At 37.1% G+C, this 12,590-nt stretch overlaps 1 protein-coding gene across 1 annotated transcript in view; it reads right to left on the reverse strand.

The window, feature by feature from the left end:
• The window catches only part of LOC139980765 (protein MTO1 homolog, mitochondrial-like), a 47,478-nt gene that overhangs the window by 33,026 nt on the left and 1,862 nt on the right, over window positions 1-12,590 (reverse strand). Inside the window, exons 2-13 of the mRNA XM_071992677.1 lie at window positions 11,502-11,739; window positions 10,813-10,908; window positions 9,780-9,835; window positions 9,092-9,269; window positions 8,193-8,369; window positions 7,688-7,800; window positions 6,536-6,648; window positions 5,460-5,533; window positions 4,603-4,719; window positions 4,227-4,357; window positions 3,105-3,309; window positions 4-181 (exon numbers count right to left, since the gene is read on the reverse strand). Of these exons, the coding sequence (XP_071848778.1) occupies window positions 4-181; window positions 3,105-3,309; window positions 4,227-4,357; window positions 4,603-4,719; window positions 5,460-5,533; window positions 6,536-6,648; window positions 7,688-7,800; window positions 8,193-8,369; window positions 9,092-9,269; window positions 9,780-9,835; window positions 10,813-10,908; window positions 11,502-11,736 (1,673 nt within the window). The 5' untranslated portion in view covers window positions 11,737-11,739. The remainder of the gene's footprint in view (window positions 1-3; window positions 182-3,104; window positions 3,310-4,226; window positions 4,358-4,602; window positions 4,720-5,459; window positions 5,534-6,535; window positions 6,649-7,687; window positions 7,801-8,192; window positions 8,370-9,091; window positions 9,270-9,779; window positions 9,836-10,812; window positions 10,909-11,501; window positions 11,740-12,590) is intronic.

Raw genomic sequence — 12,590 nt, forward strand, 5'->3', positions numbered from 1 at the left:
TACCTTAGCTTACTTCCAGTCTTGGCTAGTGAAATTTCGGCTTTACATTCATGTAGAATATTGCTCCATTGTGCTCTAGACATCTTGTATGCCTTTAGCAGCTCAATATTTTCACCGAGCTTATTTTCCACGTCTTTCGTCTTCTTGTATCTTTCTTCAGTAACACAGCCGGCCTTGTATCCTGATTTGTAAAAAAGTTGAATGGAAAGATCAATCAATCAATCAATCGACCAGTCAGACAACAAATCAACCAATCAAATCACCTTAACAAATTTCTTTCTGTGAAATAAGAAGACTTTTCATAGCTTTCTTCACATGTTACTTCCTGACCGTATCCTCAATGTCAATGTCGCCAGTCCCGGCTGCATGTTGTTGTTCTTTTGCCTGCAGTGCGACTATGGGAGACATATTAACCAATCGTCTGTGCAGTATTTTCCGTGACGTAAAGCATTGCATGTTTTTCTGGATACATGTCAAATCAAGTACTCAGATATGATTGCCTATTATATACATATATATCACAATCGACTCAAAATACTGGTAAGAATTAAATACCACAGCGTGATCCAATCTTCACCAAACATATTCCTTCACAAAACTTAGATTGTTACATAAAATAACACCCTCCATGGTAGAGAAGTTTTACTATTGATGGTGATACTGAATTCAGGCCTGGGACAAGTGAAGAGAGTAATCCCTGTTCCAAATTTCAGCTTTGTGAAGCATTAGTAACATCAGAGATTATTGCCCTTTATTTAATTTATGGCAATAGAGAAGTCCTCCTACTTAAAAACTGAACTAGAATATCTCAAGTTACCTCTTAGGCCTTTCTCTTTGTCCCTCCAACATTCTACCTTATTTCCAAATTGTTGAAAATGTACTATTAACATCACAAAGACATATCATTATCTATAGTTGTGCAGTTTAGATGCTCTTCCAATATGCGAACGATATGAAGTTTATTTTAGTTTTTTTATGACAGCCATGTCAAATTACCAAGCCAAAAGCAGAAACTGCTAGACTTTTTCTATGCATGTGGTATGAAGGACAAATATCAATATGTTTTAGGCTCATTGTTCATAGAAAAAGCCTGCTTTTATGAAAGATGTTCATTTCCCTGGTCTTCTGTCACTATGTCAAGGGGCATATTTCCAAACGGCACGACAAACTCTGGCCATGCCACAAAAGTTTCTTCATATCATTCCATCAATAAACCCAAAACTTCTGAAATACCAAATTCTAATTACCTCATTAAGAGCTGTTTCTGAAACAAAGCTATTCTATGTTATATTGATTCCCAACATGATGATGCAATATTGTGATAACAATAGTCAAGTATATATAAATAATTTTTTTCATCAGCGGTTTAGCAAGCATTCTGCATATTGTCATCAAATCCTGAATGTGTGATACTGCATGGCAACAACTTCAACCAGCACCAATCAAAGAGGAAGCACAAGCATTAAATTTCACTCTTCTTCTCTTTACTAGACAGTTCAAAGTCTGCTGGTAATATCCCATTACTGCTACAGTTTCCTAGTAACACCAGACGATAACTACAGCAGCTAGTAACAGGATCTTACATGTGCCCAGAAAACATGATAATCCTTTCCTATAGTTTCAAAGCAGAATCTTGTGTTTTTAAGAAACTTTAGACTTGAGAATGTTATGCCAAACTTAGGGTCAGCCCTTCACAATGCCATTAGATATTCTGTATGTCCACGACCACTATCGTTAAGGATGGCTGTATATTTAAAAAATTGTCGTCGCATAAGCCAAAGCTTTAGACAGGCTTGCTCAACCTCATGTATCTACAGGTAATTGGTGAGTTGCTTGTTAGTCTCCACGGCGGTCACCTTCAACTAAAGTTTCTCAAACTTTGCAATAGGACAATGATATCAGATACCTTGGTCAGATTGGTGGGTATCAAAAACAGTGTATGTATTGATTGATGATGTTTACTAAAACTCAGGGTCAACCCTTTCAAACTGCCATAAGACATACTGTGTACAGTCTGTGTGTAGGAGGTAAGTTATTAAAACTACTGAATGTTGCATATCACACTGTGGATAAAAGCACAATAGTGTCAAGGAGATACACACTACTATGTAAAGGTTGAGGAAAAATATTTCACAACATACATTGTATGTTTGTTTCAAATGATCATGACAATCAAAAGATAGTCAATGATGTGAACATTATTACATCAATGTTTCATAAAATCCACAGTCCTGATGTTTTAGTATAAATCGCAGAGAAGTCACTACTTATAGAGGCTTGCATGGACAACGGTTAAAGGTTAAAATTTAGGGTAAAAAGAAAACCGAGAAGGAAGGGCATGACTTAGTATATCTCTCCCTCCTCCTCCTACTTCACTACCCACCCCCAACCCTTCTCTCATCCCTCTTTGTTCAGGCTTGATGGACAGCCTCCATACTGTGAGAATGATTTAGTATTGATATTTTCCAACAATTTTTAATAATAATCATAATAATATACGAAAATATATATTGTGCTGTTATCTATGTAAACGATGCTCATTGCTTATTGAAACAATGGTTACAGACAGAGAATAACCATTTAGTTTTAGGTTTCTAATGTCCGTTTTATCATTAAAATTCATGAAAATAAAGGTATTTTGGGGCAAACATTGTTTATATACATACATCTTTAAATTGTGTAGCAGTCATTGCCATGTAACACTAAATATAAGTATTCCCTACTTTTGAGTCCTAGTTTTATGACCCTTGCTGTAACGCTCACATTATAGTCACCATCTGGTGGTTCCGACCTTCACTGTTAAGCAAACTTATGGGCACCTGAAAAATGTAATCTTAATTTATTCTACCCAAATTGCACCGGGAGAGACAAAATTTAGATGTCAACTTGAAGTGTTTGACATATTTGTGGGACGCAAAATTCACTGTAATGTATATTCAGCACTTCTTAAATTGCTAATAAGGTGTAGCCAATGATTTATAATCACACAGGTCTCTTACTTAGATGGACTGGTATAAAAAAAATGTGTTAACTATTACCTATCTTGGTATCAATAAATGCAAAGTAACAACCAACTGAAAGAAAATGCAACTTTAATACCTTACCTTTCTCAGTCAACCGTAAATCAGCGTTATCTGGTCGTAAACTAATCCTAAATTCTGTCCTGCTCGTGAACATTCTGTACGGCTCTGTGGTGCCCTGGGTGGTCAAGTCGTCTATGAGAACGCCGATGTAACCCTCCGTTCTATTGACGATGAATGGCGGCTCACCACGGGCCGTTAACCCTGCGTTGATTCCAGCAATTATACCCTAAGCATTAAAGAATGTTGAACAATCCATATCACACAAAAAACAGAAGAAAACTTAGCCAGTTTCAAGTTTCATCTATTCTATGAAATACAACTATAGGAAATTCAATTGGGATTTCTTTGTTTTGAAAGGCACAGCATTTAATCATTATTATGATGTTCTTCTGTAAGATGGGTGGGTTGGGGCATGGGGGATAGGGGGAGGGGAAGGGAAAGGTAGGGTAGAGGCCATGTAACTTGATTACCACATCCTATCCATATCATACAGAGATCAATCTGAAATTGTAATTGTTTCTGTCCCCCCCCCCCCAAAAAAAAAAATCCATCTTGTTTATTCAAAACATTTTTGGGTGGAATATACCTGGTGAATATTCTCTTAATATTTCTTTAGTTCTGTGCATTTTTAATTTTACAGAATATGATGGTGACAGTAACCAATGATTGAAACCACACATATGCCTCAGGTACCATATCAGAATGCTGAGGGGAGCTGCAGCCCCATGCAGCCAGGCTGCAGAGGACATACATCTTTTGTGTTTCTGTGGCTGCAGCCTTTCTGTTTGACACAGTACCGATTGAGGGTTATTCCCAACTTATGTTTGAATATTACTAGCTCAGTCAATGTGACACAAATTCACAACTCAGATAAACTTTGACATTAAACAAGACAGGTAAATCTGCAGGAAAGTGTTGTCAAACTAAGCGTTGATACTTGCTTAAATTTGTAAAGATTAATCTTTCAGAGCAAGAGAAATTGATAAATTCTACAAATTTCGAATGGAACAAAGAAACTAACATAGTTTGGAGCTCGACTTTATTGCATTACAAAACTAACAAAATAATGCAAAAAAACACATGATAAAAGATGAGAAATTTATATAAAATCAATTTAAAATAACGACATTGGTCTGATCTCACCTGTGCGGCGGCTTCTTCGTAACCTGTTGTTCCGTTTATCTGACCAGCAAAGAATAACCCTTTAATCCTCTTTGTTTCTAAAGATGGTTTGATTTGTCTCGGGTCCATAAAATCATACTCTACTCCATAGCCTGACAGCAAATGAAAAATATGAGAAATGAGATGGACGATTTCCAAAACTAAACGTGATTTGATAAAGGGGAAATATGTTTCAATATTATATCCTTTGTCTTTTTTTGGTTTTTCTTTTCCTTTGTTATCCATGGATTGCTTAATTCCTGTGTGCAATTGACCATTCCATTATCACCCCCCCCCCCCCTACCGCATGCTTATCCTAACTCTGAAATTATGAAATGATGATTGATAGATCAAGTACCTGGTCTTGTCATGATGGCCTCTTCCAAACCTCTGACATTGTGGATACATTCTTCCTGCAGTTCAGGTGGGAGGGTTATTGAGAAACCTTGCATGTACACAATATTTGTGTTTAACCCTAAACAAGATGACAGAAAGAGAAGAACAATATGTACAAAATAAGCAGCAAAGACAGATTTCATTCTTTTTACACACACACAGGTGTGTTTTACATTCAGACTGAGGACACCATTGTCTTTTCCATTATTCCAATCCATGTACCCTAACCTTAACAATACCCCTGAACAATAGCAGTCTTATGAGGACAGAGGAATTCTTTTCAAATGACATCTAAGGACTTGGAATTCCTTTTTTCAAGTCCTCAGTCGGAATACAAGGCAAGTGCCCACTCGCAAGAAAACCTCACACACACACACAAAGATGGTTATGTTTTCCTTAAGCTGTACATACATAATAACATACGGAATGAACACCTTAGTGAGTCTGTATCATGCAAATGTATACATGCAGCTGTACAGCATCCACATACACACACACACATGTACACACATATACAAATCCAGTATTTTGTGTACCGACTGTCCTTGATTAAATTTTAAGATGCTAGTTCCAGGCATTCACATAATCCTTCTAGCAATGTTGACTTTATCCAAAATATACAGCTGACATATCATTAATGGAAGGTCTGAGGGTTGCTCACAAAGTTAAGGATAGCACATCAGGGTGTTAATAATAACTGGGCAAATTTCTTAAGGGTCATTGATTCATCCCAGAGGACCCAGAAATAACCATAAAAATTTGCCCGGAATAGGGTCACATAATAACCTAGTCCAGAGATGTTACCACACCCTTCCTTACCTTCTGGTTCTAACCAAATCTGATGAGGTCTATTTCCAAATCTCATTACCTTACTCTCAATGGATGGACAATATCTGAAGGAAAAAAATCAATCAAGCAACCAATCAACTATAAGGAAATGCAAAACGAAATGAAACCATGTTGCAATGGGGCTTTTCCAGAGTCTCAACAGAGGTCCTAATATCGGTCCTAATATGCCTGATCTGTACTGTTAACAGATCTCTAAATTAAAGCAACATCACCTTGTGAACGCACTCACAAGCACGTAACCACACTGGGTTAATTTGCATAGTACTGACGCGCTGGGTGATTGACCAGATCATGGTTCCACTTGTGCATATTTACGAAAACGAAACACATACTTGATACAGCTAGCCTGACTTAAAACTTCCTAGAAATGGTTCAAGAGATCTCTTCTTAAGTATTTACAGATGTAATTGTATAAACTATAATTGATCAACTCAAGGTAGCTTTATTATCTGCAGTCAAAGAGTGTAGTTCTTCAAGAATATAACTAGATAGAACAACACCCTCTGTTGATTATTGACGTGGCACGCGAGTCCCAATCCTAACACAACATAGCTGTAGAATTCCATTCCTAACACAACATGAGGCACAAAACAAAATCACATGTGACACTAACAAAACAAGTTTCATCCTAAAACTGCAGTGTCACACAGATCGCTAATTCCCATCTTTAATACCAGATGGAATTTGAGAGAGCAAAGTCACTATTATATCTATGACAAATTAAAACCATAACTTTTAAAATGTTAAGTGACTAAAGACTTTCTTCATAAGCATTCTATGAGCTAAACACAAGTTACTAGTACAAAGTGTCTCCTTGCTAATGCTCTCATATTTTACTTCTCATGCAAATAGTTGCAATTATTTGGACAATTAGTATTAATACTGGTCAGTTTGAGAAATTAAAAACTTCCACAGTCTAGAATCTTTTCTGTGAATCAATCCCTTTCCGGAATTCTGGAACCTTTATTGACTCCCAAGCCCCCCCCCCCCAAAAAAAAAAATGATTATATATAAAATAACAGTACATGGAAACTGGCAATTCTCACCTTGGACCGGTGACCTCTTCCCGTACATGGTGATTGAGATGTCTATTTTGGAGGATGATTTCGCCAACTTTGGTAGAAGAATTTGTGAGATGACAAGAGACTTGTTCTTCCGGCTGAGAGAGAATGATATGAAAGATGGTTCTATAACCCCCTGACAAAGACAACTACCACATCCAGTTAAACCAGCCTACTGAGTCGACTTACTTTCTTGATCCTCTTTTGTCACTGAAACACCATAACAACACACAACGAGGACGTTGTGGTCAAGTGGTTAAGGCAGTGGACTTGTGATCTAAGGATTACAGGGTCGAGCCCTGGCCAGATCATTGCGTTGTGTCCTTGGGCAAGGCACTTTATCTCCATTGCCTCTCTTCACCCAGGTGTATAAATGGGGACTTGCAAGGTGACTTGTAAATATAGTTGCGTGCGCCGGTTTGTGGCTGCACCCTATGGGAAGTCCCCCTGGGGACACGTGGCTGTGGTGCACTGTGGTGCTCCAGGAGAGATTGTTTGAATTGTGCACATTTGGTGTGCAGGTGTGACAAGTTACCAATGACCAGGGTTAAGTACTGCGCGGCGAGACTTTATTGTAAGTTGGGCTATATAAGAACTGTTAATTATTATTATTATTAATTATTATTATTATTATTATTATTAATGAATCCAAAGAATTCAGCACACAGCAATCGAGACACTAGGTGCATTGCTGATGCACAACTTGACAGATCCAGACAAACATCAGTCATGAAAAGTTTGCTTTTAAAACTTTTAAAATTTATACCTCTACCTTTTCAAGGGTATGGAAAATGAGCAATTAATTTCTTTGCCATGCAGTAATCTTTAAGCATTTGTGTTTTGTTTTTCACCACCAGGATGAATATGGTTAGAAATATGAAGGTGTTGAGTCAGCAACCAGAAAGATTAACAGCTTTTCAGCTGTTGGACAAACAGACATTTCCGTAACAGACAGAACACACTACAGGCAAAGAAGAAATATCACAGTCTCCTCACAAATGTACCACTAGCTTTCTAAAAATATATTTAAAGTATATGAACATAGAACAAAAGTCAAGAGAAAATTGTTCCAATTTTGGAAACTATATCAAACCAAAAGATAAAACCTGATTTGAGCAAAAAGGGAGATTTTCTTACCTTTATGGATACCTTTTCATTCATGAATGAGAATGGAACTGGCATGTCATCTCCAAAATGTGATTCCAGTTGCTTGTAATTAATTGTTGTTCCGTCTATTCTTGGAGGTGTACCTGATGAGAAAATCAAATGAAGAAGATCTTGGCAGTCTTTGCGAAAACTAGAAAGCAGGATAAAATAAGTGACTTCAAATTGCCAAACTTTGTCGATGAATTATTTTCTAACATGTCAAATGACAAGAATGAATATGTAAAATACTCAATCTGCATATTTTGTACCACCATTTTATTAACCTTTTAAGATACAGAGCTCTGTAAGTGCCATGTACTGTATCTCAACAGTGACCCTGATATCAGTGAATGCTGTATGGTATGAGTAAGAGTGTGAAAGGAAGGTTTCTTTAGATTGAACATTAAAGAGTGGTAACAAACTGTTCAAAGTTATGTCAGCAAAGAATGTTCAGAGAGATAAATAGAAACACAATGACCGTTATTTTTCCATTTACCTGTTTTTAATCTTCCCACAGTGAAACCTGCCTCTTCAAGCGTCTTGGCTAATCCCACAGCAGGGGCATCCCCTAACCTGCCGGCAGGTCGAATGTCCAGGCCAAGATGAATGCAACCTCTCAAAAATGTTCCCGTCGTTATGACGACTGAACTTGCTTTGACGCAGCGTCCATTCTCTAGCGGAGATACAACAGAGGGAAAAATTAACATTTTCTTTCACAGTTTATTAAAGTCACCACTGTTCCAATTTTTTAAGAAGTTTTCCCCTTGAGCTACCATGCATCTAAGGGATTCGTACCTTTGTGCAATTGTTCCTCAAAATTTACAAGATTCTAGTTACTTTAAAAAAAGTTACATCTCGAAAGGGGAAATAATCTAAATTTTTATCAAAAAAGAGTTGGTTTATAAGTTAGCTTTGCATATTCCTAACTTTCTTCTTGTCTCAAACTGCAGTGTTATAGTAAATTTATAACAGTATGACTACGAATACAAGTCGAATTCAATTTTGGTACAAGTATGAGGACAAAGTTCTTAGTGACAGTCAGATGTATTAATCTTGATATAATGGCATCTATACTAGATTTCCAAAATGACATTACAAATAAAGTATCTAGACGGAAATAAAACTAGTATGGACAGCTGTGAAAGAATACAAGTATGATACAGACTCACTACAAGTCTACTGTATAGGATTTGTTTGATGTTTTTTCTTCCCCCCCTACCACCCTCCCCAAAAACCCCCTTCCCAATCCCCACAACCAACCAGCAAATTCAGCCTGCTTCAGCTACAAATTGTCTGATGTCCGTAGTAAAGTTGACAAAGCCTAGTAATATACACATTCTATAAATATCTCTGCCTAACAATGCAGTGAACACAGATGGTACATATTCTTAATACCCAGAACAACACCAGCACAGATCTTCTCGCAAACCATGTCATCAACATGTTCTGGCGTGACATCATCCAAAATCAAGTCGTCGACTGGAGAGGCTTCTACCGTCAGACACTTGGTGTTTAGAATCTCTTCTTGCATGTACCGTCTGTATAAATCCCTGTCAATCTGTGCCCGCAGGCCCTGATGCCAAGAAATTACAAAACATATGGTAAAAATTAAGCATTGGAAATCTCATTATACTAACTAATTTAGTATATTTCGGCATACTATAGCTTTCCATAACAGTAATGTACCAAATATTTATTGTCAATTATACAAATTAACATCATTGTCACCGGGCAAAAGTGTGTGAAACTCTGGTGGTATAAGACATATCTAAAAAGCATGAATATATACCTTAAGTTTTTCCACACCAGTTTTAGCAAAACAGTGTTAGCACAGGACTAGGAGCACTTTCTTTGAAAAAGTTAAAGGATATCTGTGAAAATATATAGGTACAATCATTGGCTGGCAATTAGTCAGTGTTTCATGTGATTTTTTCAATGTTTGAAATCACCTTTGCTAACATTCAGTCTCAAAATTAGTAAGCAAGCTTTGGAAATGATTTGGTGAGGAGTAGAACTTAAATAGGGCAATAAACAAGGCAAAGTAATGTTAAAAATAATTTCATAAAACTTTGGCTAATCTCACCCAGACAGCAGGTCCTTTCTTCTTGTTTAATACTTTAAAGTGAATACCAGATTTATCTGAAAGTAAAAAGGTAATATTATACTTCTAATATTTCTCTTAGGAAACAAGCCATGGGCGGAGAAGTAGTGGGAGTGGAGATAGCTAGGAAGGCGGCTCAGTAAGAATGGAGGGCAGGACAGGAAGTTTTCTACATATAAACTATTGAAGTTAATTACATTAAAACTAAATCAACTGCCAATGTTCCATTAAGTTTGAATCTTACAAAAAGGTCAACTCCCAGAAGAAAAGTGACCTTTCTTAAACCTCTTTATATTTCTGCCCAATCAAATAGTTACTCTGAATGTACATGCTCCATAAATTTATAGCAACCTCAACAGATGAACAACATTACATTACACAAGCCAATTTAATTCAGAACAACCCAAACTGACAAAGAGATACAGACAATGGAACATCTTTGTCTTCAGATCTTCTTCTATGCTGCTGAATTCAAAACGACCTTGCTCACCTTCTTCTCACCCCCTTACTACCCACCTTATATCTCCCTTTTCTCTGAGCATTTCTTCATATGAGTTGTACTGTAGTTCCTTTTCTCCCCCATGTTTTTCTTCTTCACTTAGGGAATAATGAACAGTATATGCCAACCACCCCACCCCCACCACACTCACATGGTCCCAAACTTCCTCCCCCTTGTCCCCGCCTTCAAAGACCTTGGTAACTCAACTTTCCAGAACTCTCACATCCCTCAATGACTTCTTCTTTGCTACACTTGACCATACTTCTTCCTCCATTGCTACTGTTTAATTCTCAAAACAATATGGTACATGAAATTTCTGAACATATTCCTGTATGAGCTTGCATGCATGATAAATATAAAACATCCCCACTAAGCCTACAAACCTCATTAAAAAATGCTCAGGATCTCTGTTTTTGCTTTCACCTCCCTATTTAGGCATTCTTAATTTCCTCAATCTTCCACACAAGTTTATTTTACAATAATAGTATGAACACTATATAGCTCATGTCTTCTCACCACATATTCTTCCACAAACGCCATCCAATGCATCAACCTCTCGAACCAGATGACCCTTGCCTATGCCACCAAAGGATGGATTGCAGGACATCTCTCCTGCAAGAGGTGATATTAAAATGTACATAAGAGGCACACTTCAACAGAGGAAAACAATGCTTTCTTTCTATAGCTCTTTGGACAACATTTCTATTACTTTTGATCTTGTATAAACTTGTTTGAAGTTTGAATTGGCAACAAACTGCCATCCTAAAACTACAATGATGACACTCTTTGCTTCAGATGAAGACCTATGCTGAAATAACTAGATTTGAAAAAACACAATCAAGATGACACACTTTGTTTGCCAACATTTTTCACCTATTCGTAGAGATCAGGCCAATGAAAAAGTCAAACCAATTCTTCGTTATTATTGTTTCGGTTGAGATTAAAACATTAAATACGGGACACATGTTTTTCAACTTTATCAAACAATAACAAAGAACGGACACCTTTGTTTTAGTTTTAAATGTTTCATTTGCTTTGAACTCTGATAATCGAACAGGCCAAAATGTTGGCAAAAAAAGTACTTTGTTGGAATCGAGTGATAACTTACAATACAATTATATAATAGCAATAATGATTGTGGAGCGAGGGATCGGCGAGTTTGCATTTGTATAAATGAAATGCATAAATGAAGACTTTAAACCTACCAATGGTCTCTATTTTATGTGTCAGAAGTAAAGTCTTCCTTCCCAGCCTAGCAGAGGCTGCTGCAGCTTCACAACCAGCATGGCCTCCTCCAACCACGATAACATCATAGAAATTAGAATCTACTTCAGAGGCATTGCCAGACAAATACCTCAGGTTTAGAGTTTTTCCTGTCAATTTGCCTCGCAGAAGAGACAGATGAGCTGGCAGACCTAATCTTGCAGCCATTAGATGCATAATCTGTACATAAAAGACAAAAGATTTTTTCTGCTTGTTACAGTTTATGCTATGAAGTATTATCAGATGTGCCAACTTCATAGCCTGGGGACTGGGAAAGGGATATAAGGAGAGGGTTCCCCCCTCCCCTTTTTGAAATCTTCTGAATTATGATGTTGCCTAGGCCAACGTGCTTTATTGTGGCAATTTAGGAAATTGACAGACCAAATTTTGCAGAAGTCACAACTAATGATAAGTTATATTTTTGTGTGATTTCCTAAGGACTTAACTTCATTTTGTGGTGCAACAACTGACCCTGTTAGCACACACTTTAAAGTTCAAGTTATTAACCCCTGGAATTGTATCAAATTAAAGATGCTTTTGGGTCATTCCATGTCAAATCAACCAGTGATCCCCAGGTGACCCTCTAAGATTTAGATGAAACTTCATCAGAATGATTGAGTACTGTATGTCCCAAATGAACACATACAAAAATAAAATCATACTCCATGTCGTTTTCGAGATATCCTGTTGAAATCTGGCCAAGGCGGCCATTTTGTATGTGCCCGATTTGCAAAAAGTGACTTTTGTGATATTTTCCGATTTTTTCCGATGTACCAGGTAGAGAGCTCAAATTTGGTATTCTATCTTACTTCTTGCCAAAATTCATGAATCTGCACTCAATTTAACTGTATCTCCTTTAATTGTCTGGTTATGATCACCCAAAGTAGGCACTTTATTCAGCCAAAAATGTTTTTTTGAGATTTTTAAGGTCACCCTGTGCCCACATGAGAGGTCACATGAATCCCATATTCTTTGGGTATTATCTATGGTTGCATGCCTATACCCATAAGCAATTATAAGCCCACCAATGC

The sequence above is a fragment of the Apostichopus japonicus genome, chromosome 15 (assembly GCF_037975245.1).
Source record: "Apostichopus japonicus isolate 1M-3 chromosome 15, ASM3797524v1, whole genome shotgun sequence".
Classification (NCBI taxonomy): Eukaryota; Metazoa; Echinodermata; class Holothuroidea; order Aspidochirotida; family Stichopodidae; genus Apostichopus; species Apostichopus japonicus.